The 21,445-nt window shown below is 39.7% G+C and overlaps 1 protein-coding gene across 2 annotated transcripts in view; it reads left to right on the forward strand.

The window, feature by feature from the left end:
• VWA3B (von Willebrand factor A domain containing 3B) overlaps positions 1–21,445 on the forward strand; it is a 216,163-nt gene that overhangs the window by 40,864 nt on the left and 153,854 nt on the right. For both annotated transcript variants that reach the window (XM_044263854.1, XM_044263855.1), the window contains exon 5: positions 8,987–9,118. In XM_044263854.1, the coding sequence (XP_044119789.1) occupies positions 8,987–9,118 (132 nt within the window). The remainder of the gene's footprint in view (positions 1–8,986; positions 9,119–21,445) is intronic.

The raw sequence follows: 21,445 nt of genomic DNA on the forward strand, positions 1-21,445 counted from the left end.
TCAGAATTCTTTGAGCCTTCAAATTGCTACCTCATGGCACATGGGAGATGGCCGGGCTTGTTGCGGCGGGGGTGGGAGGACATTTGGGTTGGAAGATTTGGTACTTGTCTGGATGTCTCTTTGAGGAACCATATCCTGCTTCTATGCCCAGCAGATCTTGGCTGGCTTTTACCTTGATGATCAAAATCCATGTGGCTTCCTTGTGGTTTTGTCTCCTTTGTGGTTTAGCCTGGAGCATCTCAAATTCACCAAGCTCTCTGAATACCGGAATTTCCTGTGTCTTGTCCTTTATCCTCTTATTCTTCAGTAGCTCTGTCTCCCTGGGTTGCAAATGTCTAATATCCCAGCTAAGTCCCTTAGAAGTGTCCCTGATAAAAATGGCTCACTTCCTCACTGCCTGTGGAATAATGAAACTCTGCATCCTAAGTCATGCTTTTTATTGCTCTCCAGTTTGTCCCATTTTGCTTTTAAAGAAAATCTAGTTAAATGGGCAGTTTTAGGTTGTTTGGCTTTCTGAGTGCCAGCATAGGAATCTGAAGCTACCTAATTATAACAACTAAACCAATGTATTGATAATCTAATTACTGTCTGCCTACAGAGCATGCTATCACTTGCTGCCCCTTAAATATACTGTCCTGGTTCTGGTTTTAACTTTGTCGGTGACCTGTGGCTCACTCCCTCTTTTTTTTTTTTTAATTAAAAAAAATTTTTTTTAATTTTTTTTTTCAGCGTAACAGTATTCATTGTTTTTGCACCACACCCAGTGCTCCATGCAATCCGTGCTCTCTCTAATACCTGCCACCTGGTTCCTCCAACCTCCCACCCCCCCGCCCCTTCAAAACCCTCAGATTGTTTTTCAGAGTCCATAGTCTCTCATGGTTCACCTCCCCTTTCAATTTCCCTCAACTCCCTTCTCCTCTCCATCTCCTCTTATCCTCCATGCTATTTGTTATGCTCCACAAATAACTGAAACCATATGATAATTGACTCTCTCTGCTTGACTTATTTCACTCAGCATAATCTCTTCCAGTCCCGTCCATGTTGCTACAAAAGTTGGGTATTCATCCTTTCTGATGGAGGCATAATACTCCATAGTGTATAGGGACCACATCTTCCTTATCCATTCGTCCGTTGAAGGGCATCTTGGTTCTTTCCATAGTTTGGAAACCATGGCCATTGCTGCTATAAGCATTGGGGTACAGATGGCCCTTCTTTTCACGACATCTGTATCTTTGGAGTAAATACCCAGGAATGCAATTGCAGGGTCATAGGGAAGTTCTGTTTTTAATTTCTTGAGGAATTTCCACACTGTTTTCCAAAGTGGCTGCACCAACTTGCATTCCCACCAACAGTGTAGGAGGGTTCCCCTTTCTCCACATCCTCTCCAACACATGTTGTTTCCTGTCTTGCTAATTTTGGCCATTCTAACTGGTGTAAGGTGATATCTCAATGTGGTTTTAATTTGAATCTCCCTGATGGCTAGTGATGATGAACATTTTTTCATGTGTCTGATAGCCATTTGTATGTCTTCATTGGAAAAGTGTCTGTTCATATCTTCTGCCCATTTTTTTTTTTTTAATGTGATTGTCTGTTTTGTGTGTGTTGGGTTTGAGGAGTTCTTTATAGATCCTGGATATCAACCTTTTGTCTATACTGTCATTTGCAAATATCTTCTCCCATTCCGTGGGCTGCCTTTTTGTTTTGTTGACTGTTTCTTTTGCTGTGCAGAAGCTTTTGATCTTGATGAAGTCCCAAAAGTTCATCTTTGCTTTTGTTTCCTTTGCCTTTGGAGACATATCTTGAAAGAAGTTGCTGTGGCTGATATCGAAGAGGTTACTGCCTATATTCTCCTGTAGGGTTCTGATGGATTCCTGTCTCACGTTGAGGTCTTTGATCCATTTTGAGTTTATCTTTGTGTACGGTGTAAGAGAATGGTCGAGTTTCATTCTTCTACATATAGCTGCCCAGTTTTCCCAGCACCATTTATTGAAGAGACTGTCTTTTTTCCACTGTATATTTTTTCCTGTTTTGTCGAAGATGATTTGACCATAGAGTTGAGGGTCCATATCTGGGCTCTCTGCTCTGTTCCACTGGTCTATGTGTCTGTTTTTATGCCAGTACCATGCTGTCTTGGTGATCACAGCTTTGTAGTAAAGCTTGAAATCAGGTAACGTGATGCCCCCCGTTTTATTTTTGTTTTTCAACATTTCCTTAGCGATTGTTTGCTAGAATCTTGTTGAGAATCTTAGCATCCATATTAATCAGTGATATTGGTCTGAAATTCTCCTTTTTGGTAGGGTCTTTGCCTGGTTTGGGGATCAAGGTAATGCTGGTTTCATAGAAAGAGTCTGGAAATTTTCCTTCTGCTTCAATTTTTTGAAACAGCTCCAGGAGAATAGGTGTTATTTCTTCGTTGAAAGTTTGGTAGAATTCCCCAGGGAATCCATCAGGTCCTGGGCTCTTGTTTTTTGGGAGGTTTTTGATCCCTGCTTCAATCTCGTTACTAGATATAGGTCTATTCAGGTTGTCAATTTCTTCCTGGTTCAATTTTGGGAGTTTATAGTTTTCCAGGAATGCATTCATTTCATCTAGGTTACTTAGCTTATTGGCATATAACTGTTGATAATAACTTCTGATGATTGTTTCTACTTCCTTGGTGTTAGTTGTGATCTCTCCCTTTTCATTCATGATTTTATGAATTTGGACTTTCTCTCTTTTCTTTTGGATTAGTGTGGCCAATGGTTTATCGATCTTATTTCAAAAAACCAGCTTCTAGTTTCATTGATACGTTCTACTGTATCTCTGGTTTCTACCTCATCGATCTCAGCCCTAATCTTGATTATTTTCCTTCTTATGTATGGAGTTGGTTTGATTTGTTGTTGATTCCCTAGTTCTTTAAGGTGTAGAGACAGCTGGTATGTTCTGGATTTTTCAATTTTTTTGAGGGAGGCTTGGATGGCTATGTATTTCCCCCTTAGGCCCGCCTTTGCTGTATCCCATAGGTTTTGGGACTGAAGTGTCTTCATCCTCATTGGTTTCCATGAATTGTTTAAGTTCTTCTTTGATCTCCTGGTTGATCCAAGCATTCTCAAGCAAGGTGGTATTTAGCTTCCAGGTGTTTGAGTTCCTTCCGAACTTTTCCTTGTGATTGAGCTCCAGTTTCAAAGCATTGTGATCTGAGAATGTGCAGAACCTCAGTCTTTTGGTATCGGTTGAGTCCTGATTTGTGACCCAGTATGTGGTCTGTTCTGGAGAAGGTTCCATGTGCACTTGAGAAGAATGAGTATTCTGTTGTTTTAGGGTGGAATGTTCTGTATATGTCTATGAGGTCCATCTGGTCCAATGTGTCATTCAGTGCTCTTGTTTCTTTATTGATTTCTGCTTCAATGATCTATTTCTGAGAGAGGCATGTTAAGATCTCCTACTATTACTGTATTCATATCAATATGACTCTTTATCTTGATTAACAGTTTTCTTATGTAATTGGCTGCTCCCATATTGGGGGCATAGATATTTACAATTGTTAGATTATCTGGGTGGATAGTCCCTTTAAGAATGATGTAGTGTCCTTCTGTATCTCTGACTACAGTCTTTAGTTTAAAATCTAATTTTTTTGATATGAGAATCGCTACCCTGGCCTTCTTTTGAGGCCCATTGGCATGAAAGATGCTTCTCCATCCCTTCACTTTATGTCTGGGTGTATGTTTAGGTTCAAAATGGGTCTCTTATAGACAACATATGGATGGGTCCTGTCGTTTTATCCAATCTACAACCCTGTGCTGTTTTATGGGTGCATTTAGGCCATTCACATTGAGAGTGATTATTGATAGATAATTTTTATTAACATTGTATTACCTTTGAAGTCTTTCTTTCTGTAGATTGTCTCTATATTTCTGTTCAATGCTATTCTTAGGATTTTTCCTCTTTTATAGAACCCCCCTTAATATTTCCTGCAGTGTCGGCTTGGTGGTTGCATAGTCTTTTAAGCCTTGCCGGTCTTGGAAACTCTTTATCTCTCCATCCATTTTGAATGTCAGTCTTGCTGGATAAAGTATTCTTGGCTGCATGTTCTTTTCATTTAGTGCCCTGAATATATCTTGCCAGCCCTTTCTGGCTTGCCAGGTCTCTGTGGACAGGTCTGATGTTATTCTGATGGGCTTTCCTCTGTAAGTAAGGAGCTTTTTTGTCCTAGCGGCTTTCAAGAGATTATATCTACAATTATGATTCCTCAATTTGACTATCAGGTGCCTTGATGTTTTTCTGAAATTTATAATCTTGGGTGGAGACCATTTGGCTTCTAGTACATAAATGCTAGTTCCATTCGCGAGATTGGGAAAATTTTCATGAAGAGCTTGTTCCACTATATCTTCTAGACTTCTTTCTTTCTCCTTCCCTTCAGGGATTCCAATAATTCTGACATTGAAACGTTTCATGGCATCATTTATTTCCCTGATTCTTTTTTTGTGGCTTCTAAGCTGTTTGTTCCAGGCTTCCTCCTGATCCTTTCTCTCTATCTGTTTGTCCTCCAGATCACTAATTCTATCTTCTGTCTCAGTTACCCTAGCTTTGAGAGAATTTAGATTATATTGGAACTCATTGAGAGCATTGTGAAGCTCATCCCTGGTAGCTTTCAGCTCTTCTCTAATGAAAACATGATCTCTGGTCGCTTTCATTTTGGCCCTAATCAATTCCATTTGGTCATTCGTGGATTTCTCCAACCTAGCTATTGCCTGGATAATTGTTAGCCTGAATTCTCTTTCCAACATGTTGTCTATGTTGATAGCCATTAGCTCTGTTGCAGAAGGCCCATCCTCTGTATTTTTCTTCTGTTGGGCATTCCTCCTCCTAGTCATTTTGGTGAGAGATGGCTGAATGGGTGTAGCTGGATGTGTCGACTGTGGTGCAGTCAAGGTGCACCCTGGAACGCTTCTGAGCAATCAGGGTTCCCCACTCAAACGAGAGAAAAAAGAAAAGAAAAAGAGAGAGAGAGAGACAGGAAAGAAAGAGAAGATAAAAGAGAAGGTTCAGCCCAAATGGGCCCCTTGGTAAGATTTATGAAGTATACAAACAAAAACAGACAAACAAAAAGACTGATAAAAGTATATTACAAGAGAAAAAAAAATAAGCAAATAAAGGAAGAACCTCGTCAAAAAGAACCCCAAGTGTAAGATTTATGTACTATCAGGACAAACACAAAAACACAGAAACACTGGTGGAAGAAAAAGATGGGAGAGTGGTTATAAATTCTCAGTGTGGGCGAGGAAGGTTGTTTTGATTCTTCCTGGATGTATCTTGATATCTTTGTTAAAGGACTCAACTTCCCTAAGATAAAGGGGGATTAAAAATTGGTTACCTATAGGGGTAGCATTGATTGGGGAAACGGGATTACCTTAAAGTTTAACTCTGTATGAATATTAGAAAATAAAAATAAAAAAAGGAATAAACTAGACTAAACTAAACTAAAATTTTAAAAAAAGAAATTTAAAAAATAGAAATGCAAAAGGAAAACACAGGTGTATGTATCAAAAAGTTCAGGTTAGGGACGCCTGGGTGGCTCAGTTGGTTAAGCAGTTGCCTTCGGCTCAGGTCATGATCCCGGCATCCTGGGATCGAGTCCCACATTGGGCTCCTTGCTCGGCAGGGAGCCTGTTTCTCCCTCTGTCTCTGCCTGCCATTCGGTCTGCCTGTGCTCGCTCTCTCTCCCTCTCTCTCTCTGGCAAATAAATAAATAAAATCTTTAAAAAAAAAAGTTCAGGTTAGAAGATTATTATGGAGTTTGATGTACTGGACATCTCACTGTGATGGTAAATAGGTTAAAAAATTATCTATATATAAAAAAAATGAGCCAGAATAGTGGGAACGAATTAAAAATAAAAGTTATCCTATGAAGTAGTGGTGGCTGTTCTCTTGTCGTCTTGTCTTTTCTTTTCTTTTTTCCTTTCCTGGTTGGTTTTCTGGGGGAGGGGCCTGCCACGTGTGTTTTCAGTCAATGATGTTCTCTGAGTTAAGTCCTCCCGCCACCCGCCTCAAGGGGGTGGGCTCTGAGGAAACTGGTTTTTTCAGGCTTTTGTTCTCTGGAGGTTTTTATGTTTGTTCACTTTTGTTTTTCTCTCTCACCTTGACCGCTTTTGATGGTTTTTGTAGGTTTAGAGGAAAGCAAACTGCACCCTGACCTCCCTCTCAGAGAGAAGACTCAGTCTGGCTGCAGAGCCCAAATAAATCCCCCCTTGGCCGCTGGCAGAGCAGGTTCCGAGTCGTGGTCCTTGGGGACGCAGGATTTTTTGCTTGTACCCAAAACCACGGCAGAGGCGGCTGTCTGGGCAGCTCCAGACTGCCAGAGAGGTTCCAAGCAGTGATCGCACACTGAGATTTTCCCGCTGGCCCCAGCTGGGAGTGCCTGGTCTTTCCGGGTTGAGAGCACCGGGATGGCGTTTGTGCGCACCTCTCTCAGGGGAGGGCACAGGGCACAACTCAGACTCTGATGGCACAGCAGGGCACTTGTGTGGGGACTGCAAAAAGGCTGTGCTTCTGCTGGCTGGCGAGGCTCCCAGCCCCTTAAGGGAGCCGGGCGCGCACTCTTAGGCGCGCTCTCTTAGGCGCGCTGCTGGCTCAGGGACCAAGACCTGGTTTCTCTGCCGCACTCTCTCTGGCTCTGTGCCGGGGTGGCTGTCCTGGGTCTGGGGACTTAAGCCCCTGTCCCTAACACCCGGATTCCCACAATTGACCCCCCGGTGATCCTTTGCTCTTTTTGAGTGCTTTCTGCCAGACTCCCTAGTTAATGCTGGTCCCCAGACGCAGGGCACTCTGGTATTGGGATATTACTTTCCAATGGGTTGCCTCTGGTGGCTCCCTTCCCCTTTTGTTTACCTTCTGGTATCAGTCCGACTTTCCCACTCCGCTTTACCTGCCCACTAGCGTCTTCTGCTCCGGTAGAGATCCAGACGTGTATAATTCTGATCTCGGGCTGATTTCGTGGGTGATCGGAGTTCTTTGGAAGGTAATCAGCTCACTTTAGGGTACAGGTTGAAAGGGCTCCTCCTCCTACTTCCCCACCATCTTGTCTCCAATCAGCTCACTCCCTCTTAAGATACTACTGGCAAGTCTGGGGAAAATGGAAAGCCTTGACTCATTTGAAACTTTTAGAGAGGATTCTGCTACTTAATACCTCCGTGCTCCAGAAAGCAGTTGGAAGTCAGTTTTGCTTTTGCAGCAGCCAGAAAGCCTTGTGGGCTTAAGGTTTGCATTTGGCAGCAGGTTGCGGTATTTTGGGAGTTCCAGCATGGAGCTGGGTACCCATCATGTTTCACTCCTTGGGCTATCGATGGCTGTAGAGCCATGGTGGCCCTCCATCTCTGTCAGGGATTGTCACTTGCTTCTTTATGAATACAACTTTTAATATTCTCTCTCCACCTGGCCAACTTCAGGAGGGCCAAATCCCTGGTGTCCCTTTACTTCTGCCCTGCTCTTCTTGACTACATTTGAAAGTCAGAAACTTTGACTATGGTCTGGCCTTGGTCTGTCCTGGAGGCTTAAGGTTAATCACCCTGGGTAGATGAGTCTCCGGGGGCAGCCCCCAGACCTGATGGTATTCTCTCAGTCTCTGTGGGTCTAGGGTCTCAGGCATCTGTGGACTATCATCATGTAGATGGTCTTGGTAAGTGGGATCTCCGTAGAAGCAAGGGGGGTGCGTGTAGGGACTCTCTATAACCATCCATTCCTTTTCTAGGACAACTGTGCAGGGTGGCAGAGTTGGTAGAGTCACACCAACTTGGGTTTGACTCCCTGCTCTGATAGTCATTGACAGTGTGACCTTGGATGACTCATTCTGCCTCAGTTTCTGTGTAGCTGTAGAAGGAGGACAAGAGTAGAATTTGCCTGCAGAGCTGTGGCAAAGAGAAAGAGACAATGTTTAGAAGGCCCAAGCACAATAGCAAGCACAAAGCAGGTACCCTCAAAGGTATTTATCATTGGACAGTTTGGACTAGCTTACTTTAATGATAACATTGTCCGTGTTCTCTGAGCTGACTGTATATAGCTTCTGAAATTGAGTTAGTTGTTTAAGCTTTTTACTGGAAGGGAGTTTTTAAAACTAGAGAATATGTCTGCAAAATTCTTGTTAATACAACCATACTAGAAACAACTCTGGAGCAGTGACTATCTGGTAGCCCATTGATGCCTTGAGTAGGACCAGGCCAGTGGCTGGGTCCATGGATGCCACTGAAAATGGGAGGTATTCTCGTGGCCTCTTAGAATCACCACTGGCCTCATGATGTTGTTAAGATACCACTGCAGGATCCCTTATGTTGTACTTCTGTGGTCATACCCATTTCCCTCCTGGTCCAACACCCTTCTTAATCTCTGGAAACTACCAATCTGTTAGGGCCTGGACCTCTTACCCATAGGATAAAATTTTATTGATTGATTGTGAGAATGAGATTAATATCTATATTAAGGAGCCATATCATTTTGAAAAAAATAGCATACAGCCAAACCTAACCCTTAATTGAGACAGTAGAAATCCAGAAAAGGAGGCCAAAGAATCATTTCTTACACTAGGGGAAAATAAAGACTGTGAAGGTGGTTTTTAGAGAAGTAGGAAATCTCAGCTTAATCAAGAGAGATTAGGAGTTATTACTTTCATATACCACTGAATTTCCCTTCCTCACCCTGGCTTTTATTAGGTGATTTTGAATAATTTTATTCTTTATCTTATTTGAGTATTATCAAGAATTCATCTTAAAATATTATGGCTGCTACAAATATTTACAAAGATTTATTACATCTTAAAATATGCATTTATGATTTTTTTCAGGTGACAGCACTTCCTTAAGGATTTCAGTTCTGATTCTCAGATCAGTAGGGAAAATGGAAGTTGATGTTTGAAAATGTTTTAGAAACTTGGCTGGAGTGTAGCAGGCCTCTGGAACTAGCAGAGAGTTCTTGGGCCTGCCATAGCCACCCACTCACACTGTGTTTCTCCTTCCAGGAGCTGGAGTCAGAGAGGACGTGTTTCTCATTTGGAGGGAGATAGAGGAAGCCTGTAGCACTTTGACTCAGATCCAGAAGCTGGTCACGGAGACATCCGTGGCTCTGTCCGACGTGGCCACAGTAAACCATGGTGCGTACCGTTTATGTTCATAGTGTAAGAGTCATAACTGTTACCAGTTGGGGATGAAAGGATGTTTCCTGAGGAGTTTTTCCAGAGTTGTGCTGTTTGTATGTGTGTGTGTGTATGTGATGAGAGAGAGAGAGAGAGAGAGAGAGAGAGAGTGTGTGTGTGTGTGTGTGTGTGTGTGATTGATTGATCAAGAAAAACCAGCTGGACAGGCAAGTGGTAACTACTGCTAGGGAAAGACGCCTCAGTGTACAGCTGGGCTCAGTGTTGACTACAACATGGATGATTGGGGATTTGTAGCCAAGGAGCAGGGTGGGGTTGGTTGATGGAAAATTATTAAGAGGAAACATCAGGGGTAAAGGGGGATTCTTGCTAAACCTACCTGACAGGATCTTCCTGAAGGGAGGTCAGGGTGACCAGATATCACCTGGGGGTGGTGGGCTATGAGGACTTTGATTAGATGTAGAGGGTGGGGGATTCTGGCTAAAATGACTTAACAGGATTTTTGCTAAAATTGGGTGATCCAGAGAAAAACATGGGAATCCAAAGGTGGAGGCCTAGTTGAGAAGAGTATTCAGAGGAACCTGAGTTTGGAGTAAGAAAGTCCTGGTTGCAAATCCTAACTCCTTCATTAGGCATTGACCTGAATTAATTCCTTTAAGTTTTAGTTTATTCTTCTGCTAAGTAATTATATCCTTCTTGAGGGATTATTATAAAGATTAAGTAAAATAATATACACTTTGCACCAAGCAGGTATTTGATAAATGTTTGCTGACTTTTTTCCCTTTCACATTTAGGGAGTATACTGATTCTCCTTTCCGAATTCTTAAGTTAGTGCCTATGTAGGGTGCTGGTTTCATTTAGGGCAACTCTGGTAATAATGGTGGTTAGCACTTACAGCACATCCCTTACACGGCAAGCTTTGTGCTAGGCTCTTCACAGTATTCACTCATTTAACCCTTCCTACAATCTTATAAGATAGGTGCTACTATTATCTCCATTTAGGTTAAGTAACTTACTCAAGGCTACAGAACTAGAAGTGGTGAAACCAGGATTCAAAACTTAGTTCCTCAGTAAAAGTACCCAAGTCTGGCTTTCACCCTAGACATTCTGATTGAATCCATAAAGTATGTGGTCTGGATATTGAGGGTTTTGAAAGCTCCCCAGGTGATCCTAATGGGCAGCAAAGTTTGGGAACCTTGGCCAGGCTGTATTGCCTCCTGGTACCCTGCCTATATTGCAGAGGCGTCAATGTAGGACGAGAGCAAGGAGCCAGGCCAGCTAGGGCAGGTTTGTGGTTAAAGGGGAGAAGTGGGGAGCAGACATGTGTAGAGAGGGAAGAGGAGGGTAAAGGCATGGGCAACCTTGCCCTGTGCAACCTGATAAATTCCTGGTGACAGTGAATCTTTCCTGTGACTGGCTGTCCAGCTGTGGGTCTAGGGCAGCACAGCTGCAGTTGCTTTGCCAGTGCCAGCTCTCTGGGGTCCCCAAGGAGGGGCCTATCAGGCTTGTCCAGAGGGGCTGCTCATTGGTAGTGACACCGTACTCAGTGTGAACCCAAAGCGTCCTCTGTCATCCTGAGAGAATGAAAATGAAGCAGGGGCTTGGGATAAAGTCAGCATCCATGCTACACAAGAGAGTGGTGATCCTGCTACTCAGGTGTGTCGGGGGTAGTGCAGTGGACTGTATTGTTCCCCCAAAGTTCATGTGTTGAAACTCTAACCCCAAATGTGATTGTATGAGGAAATAGGGCCTTTAAGAGGGATAGTTAAGGTTAAATGAGATCATAAGGGCAGAGCCCTAATCAAGTACGACTAGTATCCTTATGAGAAGAGGAGGAGATGCCAGAGACCTCTCTCTTTACACGCATGCACAGAGGAAAAGTTATAGGAGGACACAGTAGGAAGATGACCATCTACAAGCAGAAAGAGATGCTTCACCAGAAACCAATCCGGAAGGCACCTTGATCTTGGATTTTCAGTCTCCAGAACTGTGAGAAAATGAATTTATGTTGTTTAAGCCACCCAGTCTATTGTATTTTTGTTGTGGTAGTACAAGTAGACTAAAATAGGGAGTATTTAAACTTGGGGTAGTTAGTCTTGAGGATTAAAAGAAGATTTTTAGATACTATTCCTAAAGGAAACAAAAAAGCAGTTGACCTCAGTAATTAATAGAAGGACAGATTACAGTTCCTTTATTTCGGTCTGTATCATTTTAAAAAAATAAATTTATTTATTTATTTATTTGACAGAGATCACAAGTAGGCAGAAAGGCAGGCAGAGAGATCGGAAGGGAAGCAGGTTCTCTGCTGAGCATAGAGCCTGATGCTGGGCTTGATCCCAGGACCCTGGGATCATGACCTGAGTCAAAGGCAGAGGCTTTAACCCACTGAGCCACCCAGGTGCCCCCCTTTATTTAAGTCTAATACACACACACAACACCCAAAACTAAAAACTACACATTTTCAAAAGATGCTTCAAGTGTACTATTTCTGTTTTAAAAGGAAAATTTGGGGGTGCTTTGGTAGCTCAGTGGGGTAAAGCCTCTTCCTTAGACTCAGATCATGATCTCAGGGTCCTGGAACTGAGCTCGACGTTGGGTTCTCTGCTCATCAGGGTGCCTGCTTCCCCCCTGACTCTGCCTGCCTCTCTGCCTACTTGTGATCTCTGTCAAATAAGTAAATAAAATCTTTAAAAAATTTTTAAAAATTAAAAAAATAAAAAGGAAAATTTGGTCTGGACCTTTCCACTCTTGGATACTCATTGAAACTTCTGTAACCTTGCTTTGGCCCTTGAGACCATGTTTGGAGTGTCTGATCTGCTCCTGTTGCCACCTATAGCACAGCATTATTGAGAGAAAGGAGAATCTGCTTTCTCTGAAGGCATAGCCGTTCCCTAACTTCGACTGCTCAAGGCCTGCTAGGTCAAAGGAGATAGCATAGCCATCTGGAGGTGGGTGGGTTAAAATGGAGGAGGTCAGATGGGCTGCCATTGAATGTGAAACATTCATGTGAATTAGACAAAGTCTCTCCTATACTGTTAATTGAAATAAGGGCATGATATATTGAAGATGTTTGCTATATACCTAAAGTAACTACTAAATGACAAAACAGGCCAATAAAGGAGATAAAATGGAACTAAAAATACTCAATCCGAGATCTGTCAGGAGGGGAAAAGAGAGCCAAGAACAAACGGGGCCAATAGAAAACTAATGGCAAGATGATAAATAGAAATGTAACCATACATACATCAAGATGTATCAGTTTGTGCACTTTACATGTGCCTGGTTTACTCTATGTCAGTTATACCTCGGTGCAGGTGTTAATAAAGTAAAAGAGGAGGATGTGGGTCGCTCCTGAGATGCTGAGCTGTTCAGAGATATTGGTGTTAATGCATCTCAGCATTCTGTGTTCTTGTGTGTGTGTGAGTGTGCCGGGTATGACTTTAAGATGAAAAGATGGCTTTTCTCACAAAACGTTCAAGAATTTGTCCACATTAGAGAGACTTGACCCTTCTTTGGCTGATGCTGCAGCTCATCATTTCAGGAGCTCCTCATTTGTAATAACCTTCACAGCCATTTTTTCTCACTGGAGATAATAAGTCTAATCGTGTTGTATAGTCATGCCAAGACTGGACTCTCAATATTTGGTTGGTTCAAAATATCAAACTCGATGTCAAACAACAAGGAAGGGGCTAGAGGCACACTAAAGCCCTACAGGCAATTCCAACAGAACACATGGAGAGTGAGACAATGCTGCTTTTTATTATCATTGTATTAAACCACCAGACAGGTGTCTCTGTTGTCATAACTTGTGGTGAAGTACCCAGATTTGGGATTAGAAAGATAGTAATCCTCGCTCTGCCCACCCTGTGTGACTGTTGGCAAGACATTTATTATCCATGCCTTAGTTTCCTTATTTGCAAAATTAGGGTGACAATGATAATACCTACTCCACAGGGTTATTGGGAAACTTAAATGAGTAAATACATGTAGAACATTTAGAGCTGTGCTATCACACAGTTAAAGTGTAATGATGTCTATGAAAAAGTTAATCCATTTAGTTTTTTTCTTTCATTTATTGAGTGCTTACAATATGTAGTTCTGTGCTAGATGATGAGTATCATGGTAAGTAAAATAGACATGGAATGGGCACTCATAAAGCAACACTTTGTACTATTTCTTGCTTGGTGAGATCTGTACATCGAAGTATAATTACCAACTTGAATAGTGTGACTAAGGAAAAGTGTGTGCTCTTGGGCTATTTATTTTCTGGGGTCAAGGAATGCTTTCCTGAGGAAATGTTACTGGAACTAATATCTGAGGGTTGAGGAGTCAAGTTATTGAGGTGAAGAGGTGGAAGTAAGGGGAAAGTATATAAGTAGGCAACAGAATAGCACTTGCAAAGGTCCTGAGCCAAGGAGCATGGCACTTTAGAAGCTTTGGAAAAGATGTGTGTGAGTAGAGCTCAGAGATCAAGTTAGTAGTTGGCCTTTGATGAGTCTAGAGAGTTAGGCAAGCACTAGATCATGCTGGGTCTGTAGGTCATCATGTGAGATGTCAGTCCTTAATTTAAGGCCAGGGAGAAACCACTGGAAGATTTTAAGCAAGAAAATGAAAAAACCAGGTTTGCATTTAGAAAAAAAAAATCACTTTGAAAAAAAATCACTTTGGCTACTTGGTGGATTTAAACAGATTAAAAGAAGGAGGCCAAGTAAGGTTGAAGGAAGGGAGTTAAGATGTATAAGTGAGAGGTGATAAGTGGGCAGATCTGAGAGAAGATTCGGATATTGAACTTGGCAGGACTTGGAGGTATGGAAGTTACAGGTGTCAAAGCTAAACTTCTAGGTGGATATCATGCTGGAGGAGAACCAGGTTTGGGGGTAAACACGATGAGGCTTGTTTGCATGTATTAAGACTGAAGCACTCTAGAGAGACCAAACAGAGAAGCAGGAGAGGCAATTGACTCTACAGATCTGCAGTTCAGATAGCTGTGAATGACACACTATTGGATGAAACAGGCATTCTTGGTGTAAAGACCTGGGCCCATCAAGTGAGAATGCCATGTTTCTGAATCTTTTATTCCAAGAACTTTGGATTCTGATATATACAGATTTTGATATATATAAATTCTCTGTTCTGTACCAGTAATGCCCAATCAATGTAGTAGATGAGTACTATTTTACCAACATGATGACTTAAGATCTGAAAGCAAAGCAGACTAATTTCCAGAGCCCTTGTACATATTTACTTTCTCAAGAATCTGTTTCCCTTTTGTTCAAATAGGACTTGCAGGATGCAATCTGGGGCAGGGCACAGCTGGTTTCTTATGTAACCGAAGCAAATCTAACACTTGTCAAAGTGCTCACACTTCCGGCAAGGCAAAAGAGAAAATAATATTTCTTCTCAGAACTGTATTTTTTCCAGCATGCTTTTATACCACTAATGCTCTTTATAGTTAAATGAATGTTGATAGGGCTGATTAATAAGCAGCAGGTAATATTTCTAAAAGGGCTGGGATTTTGTCGAACTCAAATATTACGTTTTCTTATAGGTAGTAACCCTGTATTTTCCACATTAAAAAAAGAAACAGAAAAACATTTTAAGAATATCATGTAATGCTTCCACAAGTCAGAGTTAAGATGCCACTGAAAAACTTCCCCCAAAATGTGGGGGAAGAATTAGTTCATTAGACTCCTGTACTTGTGATGCATTAAATTTAGGAATGATGGATATTGGAATGTAACACAAACTATGTTGAAATGTCATAGCTAGAATCATGTTATTAAAAAGTTACTGTGGTAAATGAAAATGAAAGTTCAACTTACCAAGATTTTTAGGATGCAGTGAAAATAGTGCTTAGAGAGAAATTTATAACATTGAATGCATAAATTAGAAAAGATGATATGTCTAAAATCAATAAGCTTCCACCTTAGGAAACTAGAAAAAGAAGAGCAAATTGAATCTAAAATACCCAGAAGAAGAAGAAAAAAACAACCAATAAAAATCAGAGCAAAAATCAATGAAGTTGAAAACAAATCCCTAGAGAAAAATCCAACAAAATCAAAAGCTGGTTCTTTGAAGACAATAAGCCTCTAGCTAGGCTGACTAAGAAAAAAAGAACACAGAAGTTACAAATACCAAAAATTAAAGAGGAGACATCATCAGAGATCCCATGGATATTGAAAGGATAATAAAGGAATACTATGAAAATTTTATGCCCACAGATTTGATTGGGTTATTGGCTAAAATGGGTCAATTCCATGAAAGACACAATCTGTCAAAACTTCCACAAGAAGAAACAGACTGTTTGAATAGGCCCATATCTATTAAAGAAATTGAATCAAAATTAATAACCTTTCACAACAGAAAGGACAAAGCTCAAAAAGGCAATTGTGAAAGCCCTTAGATGTGACTCAAGGGGTCCTCAATAAAATGAACAGCTGATTTTTAAGAGTCTCATGCTCTACCGACTGAGCTAGCCTGGCAACAGCTGATATTTAATCAGATGTTATGGAGGTCAGAAGCAGTGGGATGAAGTATTCAAAATGGTGAAAGAAAGATTGTCAACCAGCAATAGTATATCTGGCAGAACTTCGTATCAAAAAGAAGGAGAAATCAAGACATTCAAGATGAACAAAAACAGATGTTATTGTTAGCGCACCTGCCCTACCAGAAAAATATTAAAGGAAGTCCTTCAGGTTGAAATGGTATTAGAGAGTAATTTGAATTCATATGAAGAAATGAAGGACACTGATAACTACATGGGTAAATATAAAAGATGGTATAAATGTGGTTTTTATTTACTTTCTTAATTTTTTTATTTTTATTTTTTTTATTTACTTTTTTATTTTTCTATCTGATTTAAAAGACAGTTACATATATCAATATAGGAATGCCTTAGAGATACTGTGAGTTTGGGTCCAGACCACTGCAAGAAAGTGAATCACAATAATTGAGTCAAGTGAATTGTTTGGTTTCCCAATGCATAAAAAGTTATGTTTATACTCTACTGTAGTCTGTTAAGTGTGTAATGACTTTATGTCTAAAAAAGCAATGTACATAACTTATTCAAAAGTTACTTTATTGCTAAAAAATTGCCAACCATCATCTGAGCTTTCAGCAAGTCATACTGATCACAGGTCGTCATAACAAATGTAATAATAATAATATGGACCCTCAACTCTATGGTCAATTAATCTTGGACAAAACAGGAAAAAATATACAATGGAAAAAAGACAGTCTCTTCAATAAATGGTGCTGGAAAAACTGGACAGCTATATGTAGAAGAATGAAACTCTACCATTCTCTTACACTGTACATAAATATAAACTCAAAATGGATAAAAGACCTCAACGTGAGACAGGAATCCATCAGACTCCTAGAAGAGAACATAGGCAGTAATCTCTTCGATATCAGCCACAGCAACTTCTTTCAAGGTATGTCTCCAAAGGCAAAGGAAACAAAAGCGAAAATAAACTTTTGGGACTTCATCAAAATCAAAAGCTTCTGCACAGCAAAGGACACAGTCAAGAAAACAAAGAGGCAACCCACGGAATGGGAGAAGATATTTGCAAATGACAATACAGACAAAAGGTTGATATCCAGGATCCATAATGAACTCCTCAAACTCAACACACACAAAACAGGCAATCATATCAAAAAATGGGCAGAAGATATGAACAGACACTTCTCCAATCAAGACATACAAATGGCTATCAGACACATGAAAAAATGTTCATCATCACTAGCTCTCAGAGAGATTCAAATTATAACCACATTGAGATAGCACCTTACACCAGTTAGAATGGCCAAAATTAACAAGACAGGAAACAACATGTGTTGGAGGGGATGTGGAGAAAGGGGAACCCTCTTACACTGTTGATGGGAATGCAAGTTGGTGCAGCCTCTTTGGAGAACAGTGTGGAGATTCCTCAAGAAATTAAAAATAGAACTTCCCTATGACCCTGCAATTGCACTACTGGGTATTTACCCCAAAGATACAGATGTCGTGAAAAGAAGGGCCATCTGTATCCCAATGTTTATAGCAGCAATGGCCACGGTCGCCAAACTATGGGAAGAACCAAGATGCCCTTCAACAGACGAATGGATAAGGAAGATGTGGTCTATATTCACTATGGAGTATTATGCCTCCATCAGAAAGGACGAATACTCAACTTTTGTAGCAACATGGATGGGACTGGAAGAGATTATGCTGAGTGAAATAAGTCAAGCAGAGATAGTCAATAATCATATGGTTTCACTTATTTGTGGAGCATAACAAATAGCATGGAGAGGACATGGGGAGTTAGAGAGGAGAAGGGAGTTGGGGTAAATTGGAAGGGGAGGTGAACCATGAGAGACTATGGACTCTGAAAAACAATCTGAGGGGTTTGAAGTGGGGGTTTGAAGTGGTGGGGTGGGTGGGAGGTTGGGGTACCAGGTGGTGGGTATTATAGAGGGCACGGATTGCATGGAGCACTGGGTGTGGTGCAAAAATAATGAATACTGCTATGCTGAAAATAAATTAATTAATTTTAAAAAAAGAATAACAAAACAGTTTAGATGTCATGAAAGTGGAAGATTAGGAGTGCAGTTAAGCTTAGTAATGATATTTTTGATTCATATGCTATTTCCTAGGCTAGACAATATTTTTAATTTCTCAAAGGCTTGAACCTTAATCCTTGAAGGGTAATTCAAGTTTTAGAGCTTACATACTGCAATTTTTTTGGGGTGGCAATTTGCCATTGACTTGCCTCTGGGTTCTTTTGTATTCTTCCAGCTGGAGGACTTAAAGGAGGCCATTTATTAACTCCAGGTCTACATATGGCCACTGAAACAACTGGGTTTCAATCAAGTCTTTTAAAAATCCAAACAACCAGTTTTTGTGCTGTTGATCAGATTGATTTAAGGCATCAGTCGCTTCTGTTCTAACTGGGTAACTGAACAACTTCTCTTACCTTCTTTCTTTCTCTTTCTCTCTGTGAGAGTTTCCCTTTGGAATAGCAGAAAGAGGATAGCATTCTAGTACCAACTCTTCCCCCTCTATCGGATGCTTGACAAGTTTTTTAACCTCTCAGACCTCCATGTTCTCATCTGTAAATAGAGAAAAAAAAAACACCTCACGGATTTGTTTGGAACATTAAATAAGAGATATGTGACCTTTGACACACATTTGGTATACAATAAATGTGAATTTCTTCCCTGTTTAAAAAAATGTAATAATAATAAAAAAGTTTAAAATATTATTGAAAATCACCAAAATGTGACAGAGAGACATGAAATGAGCAAATGCTGTTGGAATAATGGTGCTGATAGACTTGCTCAATGCAAAGTAACCCATACCTTCAATTTGTAAAACACATGGTATTTGAGAAGTGCGATAAAATGTATGCCTACGATAGGGATGTTATAGGGATGTAGTGTATACCATGATGACTATAGCTAATGCTGCTATATGACACATAGAAAAGTTGTTAAGATGGTAAATCCTGAGACTCCCCTCTAGCAAGAAGAAATTTTTTTCTTTTTTTTCTTATTTTTATGGTATTTGTATGAAAACCTATCTGTTGTATTAGTTGAAGCTATTATGGTAATCATTTCACAACATATAAAAACCAGACCATCATGCTATATGCCTTAAACTTAAACAGTGATATATGTTAATTATTTCTCAATAAAACTGGAAAAATGTGAAAAGATAATCCACAGAATAGGGGAAAATATTTGCAAATCATGTCTGATAAGAATCTAGTATCCAGAAGACATAAAGAACTCTTACAGTTCAATAGAAAAAAGACCAATAACCCAATTGAAAAATAGACAAAAGTTTTAAACAGAAATTTCCCCAAAGAAGATACCGAAATGGCCAAGAAGCATATGAAAAGATGCTATGAGAGAAATGTAAATAAAAATCACAGTGAGATAACACTTCACACCCACAAGGAGGGCTATAATAAGAGAGACAGACAATAGCAAGTGTTGACAAGATATGGAGAAGATGGAACACTTATACGTTGCTGGTGGGAATATAAAATGGTGCACCCACTTTGAAAAGCAATTCTTCAAATGTTAAAATAGAGTTAGCCTATGTCCCAGCAATTCCACTCCTAGTTATAAACTCAAGGGAACTGAGAACATATGTTCACAACATTTTCCAGAATAGGTCACATGTTAGGCCACAATATTATTGATATAGTCCAGAAGACTGAAATCATGTCATACATCTTTTCCATCCACAGTGGTATGAAAATAGAAATATCTCAAGAGAAAAGTCTTCAAAGAATGCAAAAACATGGAGGCTAAATAACATGCTACTAAACAATAAATGGTTTCAACCAAAAAGTCAAAAGGTGAAATAAAAAATACATGGAGACAAATGACAATGAAAACACAGTGGTTCAAAGTCTTTGGACTGCAGCAAAAGCTATTCAAAGAGGGAAGATTATAACAATACAGGCCTACCTCAAGAAGCAAGAAAAATCTCAAGCTAACCTTACATGTAAAGGAGCCAGAAAAAGAAGAACAAACAAAGCCCAAAGCCAAGAGAAATAAGGACATAATAAAAATTAAAGCAGAAATAAATGAAGTAGGGACTTAAAAAAACAACAGAGCAAAGAAACCAATTTGTTCTTTGAAAAGATCAACAAAATTGATAAGCCTTTTAGCTAAACTCACCAAAAAAGAAGAGAGAATTCAAATAAATAAAATCAGGAATGATGGGAGAAATTCTAAACAATACCACAGAAATATAACAAATTGGGCAACCTAGAAGAAATGAATAAATTTCTAGGAACATATATCTTTGCAAAACTGAAGCAGGAAAAATAGAAAAGTTGAACAGATCAATTACCAGCAATGAAATTGAATAAGTAATTAAAAAACTCCCAACAAACAAAAGTCCAGGACCAGATGGCTTCACAGGTGAATTCTACCAAACATTTAAAGAAAGGTTAATACCTTTCTTTCTCAAAGTATCCAAAAAATAGAAAAAGAAGGCAGCCTTCCAAACTATTCTCCAAGGCCAACATTACTCTGATAATGAGTACTCTGATACTCAAATAAAGACACCACTAAAAAAGAAAACCAAAGGCCAATATTTTGATGAACATAGATGCAGAAATCCTCAGCCAAATATTAGCAAACTAGATCCAACAATCCATTAAAAAATCAATCACCGTGTTCAGGTGGGATTCATTCCAGTGATGCAACAGTGGTTCAGTATTCATAAATTGGTTGATGTATCACATTAACAAGAAAGGATAAATAACATATGATTATCTCCATAGATTAAGAAAAAGCATTTGACATAGTACAATGTCCATTTATAATAAAATTCTCAACAAAGTAGATGTAGAGGGATCATATGTCAACAAAAGAAAGGCTGTATATGAAAAACTCATAGCCTACTCAATGGTGAAAAATTGACAGCTTTTCTTCTAAGATCAGGAACAAGAAAAAGATGTCTACTCTCACCACTTTTATTCAACATAGTACTGGAAGTACTAGTCACACATATTAGACAAGGGAAAAAAACATCCAAAATTGGTGAGGAAGAAGTAAAGCTTTCACTATTGTAGATGACATGATACCATATAGAAAAAATCCCAAAGAGTCCATCAAAAAACTGCTAGAACTGATAAATGAATTCAGTGAATTTACAGTATGTAAAATTAACATACAGATCTATTGCATTTCTATACACTAATAATGAAGTAGAAGAATAAGAAAACAATTGCATTATGATTGTAACAAAAAGAATGAAATACCTGGGAATAAACTTAATTAAGGAGATGGGAGAGCTATACTCTGAAAACTATAAAACATTGACAAAAGAAATCGAAGACAACGCAAACAAAAAGGCAGTCTGTGCTCATAGATTAGAAGAACCAGTATTATTAAAATGTCCATACTATCCAAAGTAATCTAGACACTTAATGCAGTCTCTATCAAAATACTAACATTTTTCACAGAACAAATAATTCTAAAATTTGTATGGAGCCACAAAAGACCCCAAATATACAAAGCAGTCTTGAAAAAGAAGAACAACCCTGGAGGTATCACAATCCCAGATTTCAAGACCTATTACAAAGCTATACTAATCAAAACAATGTGATACTCCCCCAAAACAAACACAGTGATCAATGGAACAGAATAGAAAGTCCAGAAATAAACCCATGTTTTTATGGTCAGTTAATTTACAACAAAGAAGCAAGAATATATAGCGAGAAGAAGATAATCTCTTCAACAAATGGTGTTGGGAATACTGGGCAGCTATGTGCAAAAGAATGAAACTGGATCACTGTCTTATACCATACACACAAATAAACCTAA

Source organism: Neovison vison, chromosome 8 (assembly GCF_020171115.1).
Source record: "Neovison vison isolate M4711 chromosome 8, ASM_NN_V1, whole genome shotgun sequence".
Classification (NCBI taxonomy): domain Eukaryota; kingdom Metazoa; phylum Chordata; class Mammalia; order Carnivora; family Mustelidae; genus Neogale; species Neogale vison.